Source organism: Panthera pardus, unplaced genomic scaffold (genome assembly GCF_024362965.1).
Source record: "Panthera pardus isolate Hobbes unplaced genomic scaffold, ASM2436296v1 HiC_scaffold_8, whole genome shotgun sequence".
In the NCBI taxonomy this organism is placed as follows: domain Eukaryota; kingdom Metazoa; phylum Chordata; class Mammalia; order Carnivora; family Felidae; genus Panthera; species Panthera pardus.
Genome location: NW_026527013.1, coordinates 1322699 through 1342100, shown reverse-complemented (window position 1 = coordinate 1342100; position 19402 = coordinate 1322699). Strand labels below are relative to the sequence as shown.

At 58.6% G+C, this 19402-nt stretch overlaps 1 protein-coding gene across 1 annotated transcript in view; it reads left to right on the top strand.

Moving 5' to 3' along the window:
- The first annotated feature begins 2412 nt into the window (after nt 1–2412).
- AP3D1 (adaptor related protein complex 3 subunit delta 1) overlaps nt 2413–19402 on the top strand; it is a 37254-nt gene continuing 20264 nt past the window's right edge. Inside the window, exons 1-5 of the mRNA XM_053896858.1 lie at nt 2413–2682; nt 13996–14091; nt 14671–14751; nt 16056–16136; nt 18067–18174. Of these exons, the coding sequence (XP_053752833.1) occupies nt 2587–2682; nt 13996–14091; nt 14671–14751; nt 16056–16136; nt 18067–18174 (462 nt within the window). The 5' untranslated portion in view covers nt 2413–2586. The remainder of the gene's footprint in view (nt 2683–13995; nt 14092–14670; nt 14752–16055; nt 16137–18066; nt 18175–19402) is intronic.

The following is a 19402-nucleotide window of genomic DNA, read 5'->3' as shown; positions in this document are numbered from 1 at the left end:
TCCTCTGTGTGTTTCACTGTGGATAGTTTTTATTATAAAATTTTCTTTTTTTTTAAATTTTTTTTAATGTTTATTTATTTTTGAGACAGAGAGACAGAGCATGAATAGGAGAGGGGCAGAGAGAGAGGGAGACACAGAATCTGAAACGGGCTCCAGGCTCTGAGCTGTCAGCACAGAGCCCGACGCGGGGCTCGAACTCACGGACCGTGAGATCATGACCTGAGCCGAAGTCGGACGCCCAATCGACTGAGCCACCCAGGCGCCCCTAAAATTTTCAATGTCACTAGTGATCTACAATTCCCAATGTCTACTCTATTGCTAAGTCCATGCAGGGAGCATTTTTCATACTGTACTTTTTGGATTAGAGGTTTATGTTTTATTCTCCCCCGTTTCTCAGCCGCTGGTTTTTGGCCTGGCTTGGTGGATCTTCACCATATGCACGCGCAGTGACATTCAGCAAAAGACTCATGGGGACGCTTATGAAAATTTATAAGTTCTTTCTCGAGATAGCTCTCTGCTCTCTGCTACATTGTTCTGAAAATTCTAGCCACCTGGACCTCCCTCATCTCCCGTCTTTGTCCCCTCACTTCATGAACCTGTTGTGCTCTGTTTGGGTTTTCCCGCCTAATCACAGTCCGGATGGTGCCTACAGTATTTTAGCCAGTTCTCCTGCTGTTTAGCGTGGGAGGGCAAGTCCCATAGCAGTTACCTACTGTATTCTTTTAACAGTTGGTCAGGAATCTGTTGCATGTGTATGCCAGAACTTACACATCCAGTCTCCAGTTCTTCTCTGTACGGTTGGGTAACCTCTAAGGAGTTATGTAATACTTCTTACCATAGGCCGGTTTTGCCCGTAATTGAACTTGACATCGATAGGATCATATCATGCACACTCCTTTGTGTTGGGCTTGTTTCCTTCCACATTGTGTCTGTGCAATTTATCCGTTTTGTTCTGTGTATTAGTAATCTGTCCTTTTTCACGGCTGCGTAGTACTCCACGGTATGGTGGCCGCAAAGTTGTGCATCTATTTTCTGTTGATGGACATTTGGGCTATTGTGGATTTTGGACTAATAGAAATACAGCTCCTCCGAGTCTTTGGTGGAGGTATTTCTGCATTCTTGTTGGGAACAGTAGTGAAATTTCTGGGGCATAGGGTCTACGCGTGTTATCTTTAAAACATAACAGCCAGGAGTGCCTGGCTGGCTCAGTCTGTGGAGCAGGTGAATTTTGATCTCCTGCTCCTGAGTTCATGCTCCGCGGTGGGGGTAGAGTTTACTTAAAAACAAAAGCAAACACAGACAGCCAGGCAGATTTCCAAAGAAGCTGTGTAGTATTACATTCCTACCTGGACAGGAAGAGCAAAACTTCGGGTGCTCCACAACATTACAACTCTCGACAGTGTCATTCTTTCTGATTGTAGCCATTCTCCTCCCGGTACAGAGGCGTCTCATTGTCTTTTAAATTGGTGTTTCTCCGATATGACCAAAGAGATAGAGCAACTTTTGCTTTTTATCTTTTGGCCACTGGGGTGTTGCCTTTTGTGAAGTGCATGCCATATTTTAACTGGGTTGGTTTTCTCTTCGTGATTTGTAGGAATTTTTGTTTTGCTCTGCTTTTGTGGATTAAAGTCCTTAGTCAGATGTATAAACATTGCAACTATTTCATCCCAGCTGGTGGCTTGCCTTTTTGCTCTGGTAGGGGTGCACGCGGAGGGCGGGCGCCGCGTGTCTCGTCGCCCGGCACCCACTAGGCCCCCACGAATGTGTGCGGAGCCAACCGGCCTCGCTGGACCTCCAGCTCCCGGCCTCCGTTTCTCCACGTGGACATGTTATTCCCGTCCGGCCCGTGTCACGGGGTTTTCAGAGACGCGCTGGAGGCACCGCATCCGCTCCCCGCTGCGTCGGGTTTGGGGCTTCTCGAGCAGTGTCAGCTTTTCGATTCAGGAAAGGCGGAGCTGGATTCCTTCCCAGGAACTTGCCTGAGAAGCTCCACGTGGGAGCCCCGCCCACATCAGGCCCCACCCACTGCTGTCACTTGGTTCAGGGGCGGGGCAGGGAGGGCGCTCCTGGGGGGCGTGGTTAGAACCCGAAACAAGGAAGTGGGTGGAGTTATGGGGGCCGCTGGCCAATGACAGAGAAGAGCCCAGAGCCGGCGCGTGCGAAGCTAAGCGGACGGTGAGGGCGTTGTCTGCGTTTCCATTGGGCGGCAGGCGTCGCCAGGGAAACGTGGTGGCCTGGAGATGTAGGGGCGGGGCCCTTGGGGGAGGCGGGGCTTCCGGGGGCGGGTCGCCGGGCCTGGGCTCCTGTCGTCAGCTGACCCGCCGCCATCTTGTCCGCCATTTGCCAGCGGCGCGGCGCGGAGCCGGAGGGGAGCGGGAGTGCGAGCGCGGCCTGCGGAGCGGGTCGCCGCCGCCGCCGCCGCCGCCGCCGCCGCCCCGCGGACAGCCGCCGACCTGGCCTGGGAGCCCGCGCCACCGCGGCAGCCGGCAGCGCAGCGCTCCGCGGGCGGCAGGCGCGGCCCCCGGGCCCCCGCACGGTGCCCTGCCGCGGGCCTCCCGGGGCTCGAGCCCGGCGGCGTCCGCCGCGATGGCCCTCAAGATGGTCAAGGGCAGCATCGACCGCATGTTCGACAAGAACCTGCAGGACCTGGTGCGCGGCATCCGCAACCACAAAGAGGACGAGGTGAGCCGGCGCGCCGCACCGGGCCGGCCTGGCTCTGCCCGACCCCGACGCCAGTACCACCCGGGACCCCGACTCCGGCCTCCTGCTCGCCCCCGAGGCCTCGAGCCCCGCCTGCTTGCGACCCGGGCCGCCGCTCGCCTCTTTCTGCCTGAGCCTCAGTTTACCCCTGGCAGACGCGAGCAGCGATTCTCAGGACCTCCCGTACCTCCCGTGTGTGTCGGATCACCTGGGGGCCCTGCCGCTGGGTGCCCTCCCCCCACTCCCCCCCCCCGTAGTCTCGGTTTACCCTCTGGGCGATGGAAGCCCGCCTCCCCGTCGCCGCAGGTGGCCCGGGAAGAGACTTTGGAGGGCTCTAACTCCGCTCCAGGCCTCTAGACTCCTGGTTGGGGCGCCCTCCTCTCCGCGGGCCGCTCCCGGAGGAGCCCATAATGGGATTGGTATGCGTCCGGGTGGCCCTCTGGGGCCCGGTCCGGGAATCGGGCCTTGCCTCCTGGGCCCGCGTCCCCGGGAAGGTGGAGCCGCCCCTCTTAGGGAGGGAGGGGAGACCGCGGGAGCCCTGACTCAAAATAAGGAAGCCGCTGGGGGGTCCTGGAATGGGGAAGCCGACTTCAACCAGAAAGCCGAAAGTCGGGGCGAGGAAAAGGCCGTCCACAAGTAAAATCGTAACCGTGGGCACCGTTTCCTTCCCTGCGCCCCTCCCCCCAGCCAGTGACCTAGATTTGAGAGGAACGGGGACGGTCAGTGGCCACCAGGCCGCCGGCTTCCTTGAGGAGGTGTCAGCCCACACTTGCACAGGGGGTCACGAAGGCGCACCCCGCTTTCCCAGGTGGAGGGGGAGGCTGCCCGGTGGCGGGCGGTTGTTGCGTGCGGTGCCGGTCCCACGGGTCCCACTGCCCGACGCCATCCGCCCTCCTCACAATGGCGCCGGGGAAGTCGGGCACGCCAGGGTGGGAAGTGCAGGGAAGGGAGGGAATTTGCCCGAGGCACCCGCAGCCCCCGGGCCGTGTGCCGGCCGGAGTTCCTGCCGCCGTTGCACTTTTTCAGAACGGGCGTGACCTCGCTGGGCGGTCATTTGCACCCTCCTATCCTTCCTTGGCTGTCCCTGGTTTTGCACCGTTAGCCGCTCCCGCTCGCAGGGGTGGTTACGGTGCTCGTCTCACTGGGTCCTGGCCTTCAGGTTCGGTGACGGGAGAGGGGCTGGTTGGCCTGGGTTTTGTCTCTCCCAGCTGGGAGGGGCCGAGTGAATCTGCAACCTGTTCACACCGCACGTTTCTTTTGTGCGCTGGTTCTCCTCCTGATTTCCCTGGGTCAGCGGATGTCGCTGGGCCGCCTGTTCTGGGATTGCGAGGAGGCACCGAGGCCGCTCCCGTTCGGGCGCCTGGTGTTTGGGGGAAGCTCGCTGTCCCCGGGCAGTTCCCTGAGCCGAAGTTGATTCACTGAGAATCGCTGGCACCTTTCCGCGGGCTTGGAGCCCTTTCCACGGGGATGCTGGAGGGGGAAGAGTCTTCGAAGGCCCGTGTCTGTGTGGGTCCTGCCCTCCACCTGTGGGCGATTCCCAGAGGACGTGGTGTGTTGCCCCCTCCCCCCCCCGTTTCCTCGTCAACAGATCGGGGTGACCTGGAGGCTGGCTGCTGGGGTGTTCTCTAGTCACCTCGCCGCTCGGCTGCTTCTGCACCCTCTGGCTGCACTGGGTCCTCCCCTGCTTCCCCACCGCACCCCAGTGAGGACTCGACACTAGGCGCTTTCTCCGCGGCACTCTAGCGCACTCCAAAGTTGGCTTGATGATAGGTTTTAGCCGAAATCTTCGGTGCGGCATCCTACAAGTGAGGCTCGACGGGGCCTTGAAAGGCCACGTGGAAATGCAGCGTGATCTCTGGCGATTCAGTCGTGTGGTTGGACATCGGGAGGCTTGCGTCCAGGTTCTCGGGCTTATTGACTGGGTGACGAGGGAAGTGCCTCTGGTACAAAGTGGGGGTGGCAGCGTCTGGGTGGCTCCGTCCGTTAAGTGTCCGACTTCGGCTAAGGTCGTGATCTCGAGGTCCATGGGTTCGAGCCCCGCATCGGGTCCAGCTCTGCGCTGACAGCTGGGAGCCTGGAGCCCGCTTCGGATCCTGTGTCTCCCTCTCTCTCTGCCCCTCTCCCGCTTGCACTCTGTGTCTCTCTCAAAACAAATAAGCGTGAAAAAAAACATTTTTAAGTCGGGTGACAGCCACCCCCTTCGAGTGCTTCTGAGGATGCTGCGGGTGACGTAATGCAGGTTTGCACCAGGGCACCCACGAAGCTGTCTGCTTGGCTGTTTCCAGACCTCAGCCTCTGACCCCTTAGTGGGTTGTGAGTTCAATTTAACGAGTTATGTTGAAAGAGAAGCTAGAAAATCCCAGTCCCGCATGCACATAGAGTCACTGCCGTTCATCGAAGCTTATTTCAGCTACGCGTGTGCATGCACGCGTGTTGGGTTATTACGGAAACACGTCTCTCAAAATGAGTCCAAAAAGTTTGAAAACAGTGGTCGAATTCATATGTGTCTGGGGTGCTTAGTTTATTTTTAATCCTTAAGACACAGCACAAATAATGTTGGCAGGGAGGGCAAAATCCACTTATGGATATCCTTGCTTCTAAACTTTGGATATGACGGGGGGGGGGACCCCAAATGACTTCTAAAGTTTGTGTTTAAATTTTTTTTAATGTTGATTGTGAGAGAGAGAGAGAGAGCAGGAGTGGGCAGCGAGAGAGGGAGAGAAAGAAGCCTAAGGAGGCTCCGCGCTGTCGGTTCAAAGCCCGACATGGGGCTCAAACCTACAGTGAGGTCATGACCTGGGCCAAAGTTGGATGCTTAACCAAGTGAGCCACCCAGGCGCCCCTAAGTTATTCTTCTGGGTACTCTTCATATTTGGGGGAAAGCTGCTTTTTCAATCTTTTTAGGTTGTAAAATCACACCCATACTTTTAAAAATGTACTCGATGTTTATTAAAGAAACGGAATGCTCCTTCCCTGTAAATCAGTTTGAGGTATGTGTTTTGAGTGTTTTTTTCTGTGCTGAGAAATGATGAGCATTTCCGAGTGTTGAGGTTTCGTTCTGCATCCTGGGCGCCTGGCCACGCCCAGTGGTGACTCTTGATCTCAGAGTTGTGAGTTTGAGCCCCACTTGGGTGTAGAGATTACTTGAAAAAAAGGTTCTTTTGGGGGCGCCCGGGTGGCTCAGTTGGTTGAGTGTCTGACTTCAGCTTGGGTCATGATCTAACGGTTCATGAGTTCAAGCCCCACATCGGGCTCACTGCTGTCAGCACAGAGCCTGCTCCGGATCCTCTGTCCCCTCCCTCTCTCTGCCCCTCCCCCGATCATTCCCTCTCCCTCCCTCTCTCTCAAAAATAAACAAACATTAAAAAAAAAAAAAAGGTTCTGTGTGCATCTTGCTTGTAGGGTTGTGGTCCTTACTGACTGCTTCCCAGGATGCAGCATATGAAGACGCCCCACGGTATTTTTAACATCTGCCTAGTCTGGATGTGCCTTAGTTTATTTGCTTGCCCCCCCCCCCCCCCCCCCCCCCCGCACTGAAGTGGCTTCACATTGTTAGGCACAGGCCCTGATTGGGTCCACTAGTATCTGAGTAGTATTGTTCTGGCTTGGGTATAAACATTTCCAAACCATTTAACTGGTGTTTCAGAACTTTAAAAATTCAGTTTGTGTAGAGTAATATTTTGAAATGAGATGTAACCTAGGATTAAGATTGAGCTGTAGGGGCCTGGGGACTCCTGTCGGTTGAGCGTCTGACTTCAGCTCAGGTCGTGATCTCACAGTTTGTGGGTTCGAGCCCCGCGTCAGGCTCTGTGCTGACAGCTCGGAGCCTGGAGCCTGCTTCCAATTCTGTGTCTCTCTCTCTCTCTCTCTGCCCCTCCCCTGTTCACCCTGTGTCTCTCTCTCTGTCTCTCTCTCAGAAATAAATAAACATTAAAAAAAAAAGGCTGAACTGTATGCAAGAGCTCATATTCTGTTGTTTCTCATCTCAAAAATGGCAGTTTCCTGGGTTCAGCTCAGGAGGTTTGTGGGACCCGCCAGGCTGTGAGGTGCATGTAGAACCTAGATGGGATCGGGTCTCGGGACTGTTGTTGGAGCACGTATCTCGTCTGGCCCAGGGCAGGCCCTCCGTTTGTGAGAGATCCTTTTGTTTCAGTGACTTCTAGGGAGAGTAAAGATATGAAGTTTGAACTGAGTTCTTTTCCTGTTCTTTAAAAAAATTTTTTTTTTGATGTTTGTTTATTTTGGGGGGGGTGGGGGTGAGAACAAGTGTGAGGGCCAGAGAGCAAGGGAGACACAGAATCCAAAGCAGGGTCCGGGCTCTGAGCTGTCAGCACAGAGCCCGACACGGGGCTCGAACCGACAAGCCGTGAGATCATGAACTGAGCTGAAGTTGGATGCGTAACCGACGGAGCCACCCAGGTGCCCCAGTTTTTTTCCTTTTCTTTAATAACATTGGTCATTACCCTAAATCAGGATCTCCCTCGGCACTGCCGACATTCAGGACTGGATCATTTTCTGGGGGGCTGGCCCAGACTCTGTGGGGTTGAGCAGCATCCCTGGCCCCGCCCACTCGATGCCAGGAGCACCCTCAGTCTGACAACCACAGATGTCCCCAGACATGGCCCAGGAGAATCTCTGACCCAAATTGATAAGAAAAATCTCCCTGAATTCCCTAACATTCTTCCCTTTCTCCGGGCACCCTGTGTTTCCCACGTTGTCACCATGTTGTTGGACCTTGTGGTATTGTGATACTGGAGATCGGAGCTCCTGGGTGGCTCAGTCGGTTGAGCGTCCGACTTCAGCTCAGGTCATGATCTCGTGGTTCGTGGGTTCGAGCCCCGCGTTGCTCCGTGCTGACAGCTCGGAGCCAGGAGCCTGCTTCCAATTCCGTGTCTCCCCCTCTCTCTCTCTGCCCCTCCCCTGCTTGCACGCTGTGTGCATCTCTCTCTCTCTCTCAAAAATAAACGTTAAACAAAATTTAATTAAAAAAAAAAAGGAAATATATATTTTGGTCCTCATCCCTGGCTCTAGGCAGAGCTTCTAAAATCTTTGTAATTTCCTAAGCAATAAAAGTACTAGGAACATCCTCATTTATTTTTTGGTCTCCGACCCTGTTCCTGACCCTGAGCTCCTAGATCTCTCGGCATTTCCTGGGTGACAGGAGTGACTTTTGTTCTAATGAGATGACTTGGTGGCTCCTGGGTGGGCCATCTTCTGGGAGGGGAGATGGGCCAGGGATTGAATTAACGACCTCTCCCGCCTGGGTGATGACGCCTCTGCAAACCTCTCCAAACTGTGTGTTGGGGGAGGGTCTTGGTGAAAGCGTCCCCGTGCTGGGAGGGCGACGTGGCGGCTGGCCCACTCCTACACTCGGGACCCTCCTGGAGCCCTCCCTGTGTGTGTCTGTCATTTGTCACACCCTCTGTTACATACTCGACTGGTAAACGTGACCGTGACCCGGCCATGACCAGGTGCTTCCCTGGGTTCCCTGTGCTGCTTTGGCACCTTAGCCGGGCCCGAGAGGAGGGGGTCTTTCAGAGCGCGGGTGACCATGTGGACGGGGCTCTGTACTGACCAGGCGGTGTGGCCACCTGACGGCGTCACAGCCGGGTCCGGGTCGTGCGGGGACCCACCCTGCGTGTGGCAATCGAGGAAGACTGTTCGCAGGCAGACGCAGAGGGTGTGCTTTCCAGATTTGCTTTGCTCCTCATCCTCATAAGTTGCGGGGTGATGGCACATAGCACGTTACACAGTTCAGTTAACGTAATTGCCTGAAGTTCTTTGAGTGAACTGCTTTGCTGGTGAGTTTATCACCTAACCTCGTGTCCCTGCCCGGTGCTTGCTTCTGCCTGCACCGAGCTCTCTGCCGCTGGCTTCTGGCCGCTGCTCCGGCTGATCTCGGCTCAGGTCATGATGTCGTGGTTGTGAGATCGAGCTCTGTGTTGGGCTCCACCCTAAGCGTGGATCCTGCTTGAGATTCTCTCTCTCCCTCTCTGCCTCTCTCTGTCTCTCTGTCGCCAAAACAACGGTGCGTAGCTGTCAGCACAGTGTCACTTTAGGACACTTCCGTCACACCCAAAAGAAACCCGTGTCCGTCTACAGATACTTCCCCACCCCCTCCCCCAGCCTCCTGGATCTGCTTCTGTCTTCATGGATTTGCATCGAAGTGTTTTGAAGAGCGTTCCTGCCCCTTAGGTAGACCTTGGTACCCCTTGGTCGTCTGTCCCGTGTGAGAGCCGAGGGTGATGCGGGCCATGAAGGTGACAGGAATGACCGTGATTGGCTGCCAGGCTCCGCCTGTTGTGTGTGCAGGGTTGGGGGGGGTGCTGGGGACTGGCTGTGGGGGAGGGGAGAGGGGTGGGGCTGGGAGGCTGCCGGAGTCCCACCGTCTCCAGTTATTGGGACCGAGTGGGTCTGGGGCGGCGCGTGAGGCCTTCCCCGAGGTGGCCGCGGCTCCTCTTGGCCGCAGGGGCGTTGGAGCCCGTCCAGGGCAAAACGCTAGCGTGGCGTCCTGAGTTGTCGCTGACACTCGAGTGTGGTCAGTAGAACAGCTCCCTTCGTTTCCCAACCGACTTTTCCTACGTTTTGGGGTCAAAATGTATCGAAATGATGGTGATGGTGGTCAGCACCCTGGTTGTTCTTCATAAGGCGGAGAAAGCCGTCCCCACCCTGTCCCAGTTGTCGTGAGGACTTGACATTTTTTGGTCTGAGAAACTCGAGTGGCTCGGAACACTGACTTACACTCCGGCGGAACATCCCGTGCATGCCAGGCTCTGGGGGTCGCAGCCCGTAAGGGGCCCCGGGCTCACGCTCATGGACAGGGTGGTGTGGGCTCCAAGACCCTGAGCCGGGGAGCCAGTGGGGCCCGCGGACAGAGCTGAGTGTTTGGGACAGTCCAGAGAACCTTGTGAAAACGTCAAGGGCTGGAGGAAGTGTGCTGCCCCTTCAGCAGGTGAGCGGATGGACGAACTGGCCCACGCAGGTGACAGACAGACCGTGGCCCACGCAGGTGACAGACAGACCGTGGCCCATCCGGCACTAAAAACGGGCCATCGAGCCGCACAGAGACACGGAGGAGCCTCAGACGCACAGCACTCGGTGACAGAAGCCAGGCTGAGGAGGCGACACACGGGGTGGTTCCCAGTCCGGGATGTTCTAGACGAGGCAGGACCAGGCAGGACCGCGGAGGCACGGCTGCCGGGGTGGGGGAGGGTGAATGGGAGGAGCACAGGAGTTTCAGGGCCGTGGGTCTACTCCGGACGACACCGTGGTGGTGGGCAGGTGTCCGTGACATTCGTCCGAACCCACGGGGTGTGCCGCACCGGGAGCGACCTCGTGTCCGCTGTGGACCGTGGTTCGTCACGTTCGGTGCTGGGTGGGGATGTCGATAATGGGGCCGCCGGTGCGTTTATGGGGAGAAAGTGCTGCAGGGAATCCTGCTAGGTGGCCAGGGTGGAAATGGCTACTTACAATAGACCTGAGGAGTCCTGTAGAAGGGAAGTTTGTGTCCTTTGTTCGAAATTAAATTCTCTAGCGAAGAAGGTGCAGAGAGGGCATCGTCCATTTCAGTGCTCGGTTTGCTGTTTGAGAGTCCGAATCATGCTCGCCCCTCCGATTTCTCTCTTTTTCACTAAACGGCAAGGATACGTAGCTATTCGTACCTTAGGCTTTAAGCTCTTTCTAACGTATGTTTTTAATAGCGTTGTCTGGACGCGGATCCCGATCCGCCCGCCCACCCTGACCAGCCTGTTCCTTGTTAGCGATGTTGCGTGTAAATGAGAGATTAACGTGGCCACGGGGCTCCGCTTGCCTTCCTTCGACTTGCTGCGACCCCGTTCGAGGTCAGTCCTGAATCCTCCTGCGTGAGCACGTGCTCTCCGGTCCTTCGTCACCTCCCCGCCTTTCCCAGGTGCGCGGGCCGCGAGCCAGGCGCCTCCTCTCTACCCACAGCTCCAGTTCAAGCAGGCTCACGTGTCCCTCCGCCCGGGAGTGCCCCGAGGTGCAGGGACAGATGTCATCGGCCTGGCCGGTTCAGCCAGTGCAGCACGTGGCTCTTGATCTGCGAGTTTGAGCCCCATGTTAGGCATAGAGATTACCTAAATAAATAGATAAATAAAGATTCTCTCCTGATCTTCAGTTTTTGGCCGTTTGACTTGGGGATGTGTGGGTGTGGTTTTCTTTCAGTTTTCTGTTGGTTGGTGCTGAGCTTCTCGAACCTGTACGTGTACATCTTTCACTGAATGTGGGGAGTTTCAGCCGTTCTCGTTTCAGATGTGTTCTCTGTCCCCCCTTCCTTTCCTGGGACTCCGATTACATGCCTGTCCTGCCGCGTGCTCTTGTCCCACAGACCTGGGGCTCTGCCTCTCTTTCCTCGAACTTTTCTCCCCTTCAGACCGGACGGTTACTATTGTTGCATCTTCCAATGCGCTGACTTCTCTCTCCAGCTCCAGTTTGCCCTTCAGTCCGTTCCGTGCATTCTTTGTTCCAGAAATTATCTTTCTGGAACCTCCGCTTGCTTATTTTATACCACTTGTGTTTGCTGAGAGTTCTCCTCCTCCTCTTTGTGAGCGCCTCCTTTTCTCTGCTTCCTGAGAGCACGGTCACAGTGGCCAAGCTGCGGCCTTCGTGTGCTAATTCCATCCTTTGGGCTACCTCCAGGCCAGTGTTCGTGGATTGTCTCTTTTTCTTGGGTACGGGTAACATTATCCTGTTTCTTGTTTTGAGTAGCTTCAGACCGAATCCTGGACGTTGTGACTGATACGTTTTTGGAGGCTCCAGACGGTGTTATTTTCTCTGAGGCGTGTTGATGGGGGGGCAGGGTTACTTTAAGGGGCAGTTAGCTTGTTGTCTGGGCTGAGACTCCAGCTCTGCCCTCCTCGCTGTGGGCAGGGGCGGGTGCAGTGTGTTCGTGTCTTTTTGCTTTAGCTGGAACGTGCCGTGCATGCCTAGCTCTGGGGTCAGCCTCGGATTTGGGCTGAGTTTCTATGTTAGCGTGTGGGCACCATCGCCCCCCCACCAGTTCCCCGCCCCCTGGGATTTCCTTCCTTGAGTGGCAGCTGCCCCGTGTTCTGGTTCTGGAAGCCAGGAGCCCCAGGCCTTGGCTGCTCTGTGGGATAAAAGCCAGGAGAGACATTACCCGGTGCTTTTGTGTCTCCAGATAGTTTTAAAGCCGCATCTGGGGGAGCCTGGGACTGATGGGAGCTCCGTGGACGGCGGCAGAAGTGGACTCTGGCTCTCCTGAAAGCCGGGGTGGGGAGGTCCCTAGACTGTGTGCAAACGCGTCAGCAGCAGCAGAACATTTGAGTTTGTGCTTAGGGGCCGTCACGAGTCCTGCCACTGCACGGTCAGCCCCCCCGTTCTTGAGTGTGCGCCTGGGAGCGCTGCCCGGGCCATCACCTGGCCCCGTCTTCCGTGCGTAAGCGTGAGTCCCCCCCACACTTGTCACTGTCTGCCTGTTCTTTCCATTTCATTCATTCGTTCATTCATTCATTCATTCAGAGTAGGCTCCGCGCCCAGTGTGGGGCTTGAACTCTCGACCCTGGGATCAAGAGTTGGATGCCCCACCCATTCAGCCAGACAGCCCCCTGTTTTTTCCCCTTTTACATGGTTAACGGTCATGATCCAGGATGCAGGAAGGGCCGTCTGTGTGCAGGGACAGCAAGTGAAGATTCCCAAGTGGGATTTAGTAACCGGAAGCCTGTTGGAAGGATACAGTGACACTCGCTCCATTGCACCGACTCTCGGTCGTAAAATATTCACGAGCTCCTCCCTGGCCGAGAGAGGGCTCCGATGGCTCCTGTCCCCAGGAGCCTGTGCTTCAGGCAGAGGAGCGTCTCGGGGCCGAGCGGGGTGTGCCTCGGGGGACGGGAACGCAGGGTGCACGGCCAGCATACGGGACACTTGGGGCAGGAGTCCGCCACGGGCTTGCCACCCTGGTCTCTCGGGACGCGGTCGCCCTGGGGACGGCATCCAGGGGCTGACCACTGAGTCCTGCCGGCAGGTGCCCAACCAGGCACATCCTAGCGGTGGTTGCTGTTGGCAGCATAACAGACGGGAGGCTCCTCGTGCTGCATGGAGTGCTGGGCACGTGCGGGGCTGGGGCACTGACCCGACAAACTCGTTCCGAGCCCTGCGGTGGCCACTCGCTTCGTGGCTCCTCTCTGAGGCCTCTTCGGGGCAGGGGTGAAAGGAGCCTTGCGCCCCCCCTCCCCCCCAGAGGGGCACGCCAGTGGCTCTTGACTTCGTGTGTCAGTACTGGTTCGGGTCAAGCCCGTTTGAGTGGTAGATGTGCTGAATCAGCAAGGAAACCCAAGGGAATCCTCAGACCGTGTCCCCGCAACCCCTGCGGCGTGACTCCTGGAGTCGAAAAGGTGGGCGGTTTGCAAGTGTCCATCCTTCAAACGGATAAACACGAGGTGGCCTACGTGTGTGGGGGGGAGACCGAGCAAGGCACAGACCCTGTGCTACCGCGGGCACGAGCCCCGCCATGGTGCCCGTTGAGAGAAGCCAGCGGGCGCCAGGGAGACGCCCAGACGAGCTCGCTGCCGCCAGGGCAGGACCAGACGGGAGAGCTGGGTGTCGAGCAGCCCGCGTCAGCGGGTGGACGGCGGGACCTGGGGGTTACTTCCGGGCCTTGTGCGAGTCTCAGTGCGAGCTGTTAAAAACTAGCGGACCCCGTGCCTTAACGTTGTTCTGCGTTGAAGTTCTTTTTTAACTTTTAAAGCGCTGCGACACAGAAAACCACCGCTAGGGGGCGCCTGGACGGCTCAATGGGAAGAGGGCATAGGATTCTTGGTCTGGGGGCTGTGAGTTAAGCCCCGCGTTGAGTGCAGACGTTGCTTTAAAAGAAAGAGAAGGGAAACGTCAGCTGTGCACACAAGTTGCGAAAGTGGAATAACATGTTGCGGCACCTGCTTCCGTGGCAGGAGTCCGGCTCTCGCCGTCGTCCTGTCCTCTCAGGACTGAGGGGCCCCCGGGCGTCTTGCCGAAACGGCTTCTTTAAGTGCCAGCTCTGTTAGACGCTCGCGTGCCGTACGAGTCACCCGCGCGGTTCCTCGCTGGTGCGTTTCAGGAGTCGGGCAGCCGTCACCGCAGTGAGCTTCAGGGCACCGTGTCACCCCAGCCCCCCTCCCCAGCCCCCGACACCCACCAGCCTGCTTCCTGTGCGTGTGGATGTGCCTGCTCGGGGCGTTTCACGCCAGCGGAATCACACGGCGGGCGGCCTCTTGTGTTTGCCTGCTTTCTTGACCGTTTTAGACACTTGGGATTTTCCAACGCTGTCTGCTTCCCTTTTAGGCAAAGTATATCTCTCAGTGCATTGATGAAATCAAGCAAGAGCTGAAGCAAGACAACATCGCAGTAAAAGCCAACGCGGTCTGCAAGCTGACCTACGTAAGTACCGCGGACTGTTTGCTCAGGCGGTGCCCCCCCAACCCCGACGCCGTCAGGCGGGTTGTAGATTCCACCATCCCTCCATCTGTCCTTCTGTCCACCGTGCGCTTCTACCCGCCTGCCAGACATGGACACCGTCAGCCCCAGGCGCCGGCCTTGGCACAAAGTTGAGGGAAGGCACGCCGCGACGACCCTGGGGCTCGGGGCATGGCGGGCCCCGCCTGGTCTGGGCCAGGCCCCCCTCTTCTGGCCCCTCTGCTGGTCAGAAGGGAGGTGGAAGGCTTGCCAGGGGCGCCTCGTCACTTCGGGGGTGTGGGGAATTTTAACCAGTACTCCTGGATGCTAGTATTTCAACCACAGGCCTTCATCCTGTGTTTGTGATTAACGTGGCCCTGTGGTTTTCACTGGGAAGGCAAGCCCGTCAGAAGGAGAAATGAAATGCCCCGGGGTGTGTGCGTGGAGAGGCCCGCCTGTTCGGGAAGCGTGTGGCGGTCCTGTAGGAGCTGAGACAGAATGTTGGACGTGGGGGCTCAAGCCTCGGCGTGCGAGTGAAAATCAGCGCGCCTGTCTCTTCAACAGTTACAGATGTTGGGCTATGACATCAGCTGGGCTGCCTTCAACATCATAGAAGTGATGAGCGCCTCCAAGTTCACGTTCAAGGTGAGGCGGGCGAGCTTGCTTTGAGACCTGAACCGCGTGGTGGCAGAGGGTGAGGGTGGCCGGGGGCCACGCCACGCAGAAACAGAGTGCGGGACACGAGCGTCCTGTTCCAATCAAACCTCCACGCCTCAGACATCACCAGCTCACGTTTGTCACGTTATTTGTTAGCACCATTTGTGTGCTTTCCTTTTTCAACTTCGAGGAATGTCAGTGAAATGATGGGTCTGTAGGATTATGTATGTGTATCTCATTTTTAGTGTTTATTTTTGAGAGAAAGCGTGTGCACGGGGGAGGGACGGGGGCGGGGGGACAGTGGATCCGAAGCAGGCTCTGAGCTGACAGCAGCCAGCCAGATGCGGGGCTCAAACCCACGAACCGTGAGATCATGACCTCAGTTGAAGTCAGATGCTCAACTGACTGAGCCACCCTGGCGCCCTGTTTTTTGACGCCAGGAAAGATAAATGTGTAACTGTCCAAAAAACAAGAAAGCACCGACGGTCTTGCACAGAGGCCACCACTTGTCACCTGGCCCCAGGGCCTCGTGGTCCTTTCTGAGCGTTTTCGTTCACCTCACAGGGGTCCTGCTTGTGAGGGATCTGGAGCGCTGCCTCCTCACTCGATATCATAACTCGTAAATATTCTGAAAAACGATCGGCCGTCTGTGTGGCCCAGTTGAGGGCACTCCGTAGTCTTCCTGGGGTCTCACCAGCCGGGCAGCGGAGACCACTTCCAGGTCCCCGGGGCCTCGCGCCCGCCTAAGGGTCACTGCCTGGGTCAGCCCCGCGCTCCCTCTGAAGGACACCGTCATCCTGCCCACCGGTTGCTCTCGGTGAAGAAACAAAATGTTGTGTTGCCAGAATCGGGAGGCGCTCTGCACGTGTACGAGAGCATCTCGTCCGTGTGCCAGTGTGACGTAGGTGTCTGCGTCAGCCTGGCAGAGGGACCCGAGTGCTAAGAAAACCCAGTGCCTGTGATGACTTACAGATTCGATGTAAAGGGAGCTCCTGGCTGCCCAGGAGGCTGTCAGGACACATGCTGGGGAGAGGACCGGCTGGTCTGGCGGACCTTATGAGAACTTGCATTTCAAAGGCCGGGTCTGGAACTCAGGAGCAGTTTCCTCCTCCTCCTCCTCCTCCTAGAATGACTTTCTGGCACCCACCCACCAGTGTTCCCGCGGCCAGCTGCAGGCTGTCACTGCCTGACCAGGGGGCTGCTTGGCACAGAGCTCGGGGGGCGGCCTGGGGGCTTCTCCCCAGGGCGCCCGGCCCCTGCCTCGTGTGTGACGCCCTGTGTCTGACTCACAGCGGATCGGCTACCTCGCTGCTTCCCAGTGCTTTCACGAGGGGACCGACGTCATCATGCTGACGACGAACCAGATCCGCAAGGTAGGCTGTCCTTGGCCCTCACCGAGTGCCCTCGAGTCACCCTGTCCCCGTAGTATCCTCCACGCTGGCTTTTCTGCTGCTCCGAACGAGCGGCGAGGCCCACGAGCTCTCGCTGTCGTGACCCCCTTCGCAAGCCCGTGGCTCGTGAACGTGGCCACGGCATCGGCAGGAGACGCCCAGGAGTGGTGTGGCGGGCCGTGTCCCTGCCCTCGGGCAGTGGCGAGCTGGAGGTTGCCAGACGTCCCCCTTCCCTGTCCCGGGGGGGGGGGGGGGGGGGGGGGGGGCTCTGGGAGTTGGAGGGCTGTCTCAGGCCCCTGTCCCTCTGGGAGTGCTCCTCGGGGCTGCACGCCCTGCCCGCGGGGGCCTCCCTGCCCGGGGCCCTTTTAGTCACGCTGCGTACACATCTCAGTCGCGTGTAAGTTTTTGTGTCTTAGTCTCGAAGATCACCGAGTGGTAACTTTCTTCCTCGGCCGCAGAGCTTCGAGCATCTTTTGTGCAGTAGTGAGGGGGTGTCAGGGAGAGGCAGAGCTCACCGGCGGTGGGGTTTGCGGGCCGGACCCCGTGAGTTGCGGTCGCCCTCGCGGGGGCACCTGGTGACCCGGGCCGGGCTCCCGGCCGGGGTGTGTGTGGGCGCTTGGCGTGGGCCAGGCCACTGGTCTGAGCGCGCGAGCCCGTGGTCGTGAGGAGGTAGCGGTGGTCAGGCTGTATGGCGGAAGTGGACGCCACAGGGCCTCGAGGGGCAAGCTCGGCCGGGAGCGGCCACTGGGGGAGCCTACCGGGGGGGGGGGGGGCCCTCCGGCTGCTTGGACCCCAGGCGCCAGCCTGCCCGCCCGGCGAGAACGGTCTCTGGCCCAGTGCCAGGGCGCAGCCGTGCCCCCACCCACCCCTTTGTAAGGACCTCCGTTCAGACGTCTCTGCGTGGACGTGTGCTAGAGGTGGGTCGCTTGGGTCTCTGCTGTCAGCACAGAGCCCGACATGGGGCCTGATCTCACAGACCCATGAGATCACAACCTGGGCCGAAATGAAGAGTTGAACGTTGAACCGACTGAGCCCCCACATGTGTCATTTAAATAAACCCGTGACTTCTGAAACACGGCTTCCGCAGACCGACCCCACCCCCGTCCCCTTGGCTGGGGCTCCTCCCACTTAATGGTGACGCAGGCGTCCTCCCCAGAAACTTCTGTCTCTGAAAAGCCCCGCGTAAGTCTCGCTGAAGAAGGAGCCTGGCCGTCCAGGGCCTGGGCTCCCCCTTGGTTCCGTCCCGTCAGCTTGGGCTGGAGTGGGTTTCCGAAGTTGGCCTCTTCAGGTTGTCCCCACAGTCTGGAAGGTCAACTCCTAAAATGCCTCTCAGTCTGTTTTTACCACGTATAGATGGGGTTTGGGGGTTCCTTAGGAAAGCATCCCCAGGGCAGGTTTCTGGCACAGACGATGCTTCCCTGGCGTGGAGGCCGGGCCCCTTCTGCGCTGTGTAACCAGAGGCCTCTGGCGGCTGCCCGCCCGAAACACGAGCCTTGGGCCGTAGGTGCCGTGCCTTTGGGCGGGGCCGGAGGAGTGGCCCCTGGTTCTGGTCTGGGGACCCCCGCCGCAGGCCTGGGGGGCGGTTAGGGCCGGCCGGATGTGCCTTCCCCTCACGTCGGGGATCACAAACAGGCGGGCAGTTCGCGAGCCAGGCACTGGTACAGGCTCGGCCCCGCCTGTGGTCACGGCCTTGGGACGCCGGGCTGTGTCTGTGCGGAGGGCGGTGCCCGCCGTGGGCCTCTGTGCCCAGCGGGGCGGGGACGGCTCTCCCACCGTCCCAGCTCTTCGGGGACAGTCCCAGAATGGGCTGCTGCTCGCTACTCCCCAGACAGGCACAGCCCCAGACTGCGGGCCGGGAGCCCGTGATGCCCGGGTGGCACCTGCCCGCTGACCCTCCTCCTTCCCTTTCCAGGACCTGAGCAGCCCCAGCCAGTACGACACTGGCGTTGCACTGACTGGCCTGTCCTGTTTTGTTACCCCAGATCTTGCCAGAGACTTGGCCAACGACATCATGACACTGGTGAGTTTGCGAGAGTACCCCGACCCCCCTTGGCCTTTGCCCCGTGACGTGACTTGGTCCGTCCAGGTGCCTGGAAAATGGAGGTTAACCGTCACACCAGGGACACTCGGGCACGTGGGAGTGGGCCGGGTTCCCCCGGAAGAGACGGGGCACCGGGTTGCCGTGTCCCCCACCCCCTCACCGGTGGGGCCCCGGGCTCCGGCTGTCTCCACCCTCACATCCCTTCGTCACCTTCTTTCACTAGCCCTGCCCGGGGCCCGGGGCGAGCACCCACGTTCCCCGGCGCGTCCCTGCCACTTACCGCCTCCCTGCCCGGTGGTGGCCGTGGCGGTTGTGGCAGCAGGCCCCGCACGTGGTTAGCGTGGTTCTTCCGGCTCCATCCCTGATGCCGTGTTTCCCTCTGGCCACAACTTGACTTCCGGTGGTTCGGTCACCTGAAGGGCCAGGACCCCACCCAGGGCTCCTCTCTAGGCTGTCAGAGCATCTTTCTAAAACGCAGATGTCCTCTTAGAAACTGTGGTCCTCAGGGGCACCAGCCGTACACCTGAATCTTCAGCTAATTGGGAGGCCTTTTCCCATCCGGTTTTATCTGAGCAGAGCAGAAGGGCGGCTGCGTTCCGCCCCCGGACAGGTCCGTCCGTCCAGGTCAGCCTGTTTGCCGTGTGGATGCATCAGTCTCAGCCTGTGGTCTCAGACTGTGTGTGCCAGCAGCTTCTAGAACGGGGGCCGGTGTGCCTCGGCCCTGCCCCATGCAGCTGGCCCGGTCGTAACTGACTTTGCCCACACTCGCCCCCCCGCCCGCTCGTTCACATCGTGTCCCTGGTGGCTCTCGAGAGCCGGAGCAAGAGTTCTGCCCTTCCGGCCCAGACGGTGCTGGGTCGTGGGGCTGGGAGCTCTCTCGGGGCAAGGTCCCCAGGGCCCATGCGCATCGGAGGCAGGAGGCCTTTCTGGCCAGAGCAGAGTCCCGAAAGGACAAGAGTCCGAGACGGTCACGTGTGGAGGGGACCCTGGCACCCTGCTGTGGGAACGGGCCTCGGCAGCTGGAGGCTCGTGAGGCAGAGGCTTGCTTTCCAGTTCAGGGCCCCGTCCGTCTGTCCCTCATCGGGTTCCAGCCAGTGTATGACAAGGGTCTCAGCCTCCGGAGGGCGGACCTGGGGTCACAGGCACAGGGAAGCAGGTTTCAGTTCTGTCCACGACACTATCATGTGACCCCTGGGCTGGGGGCAGT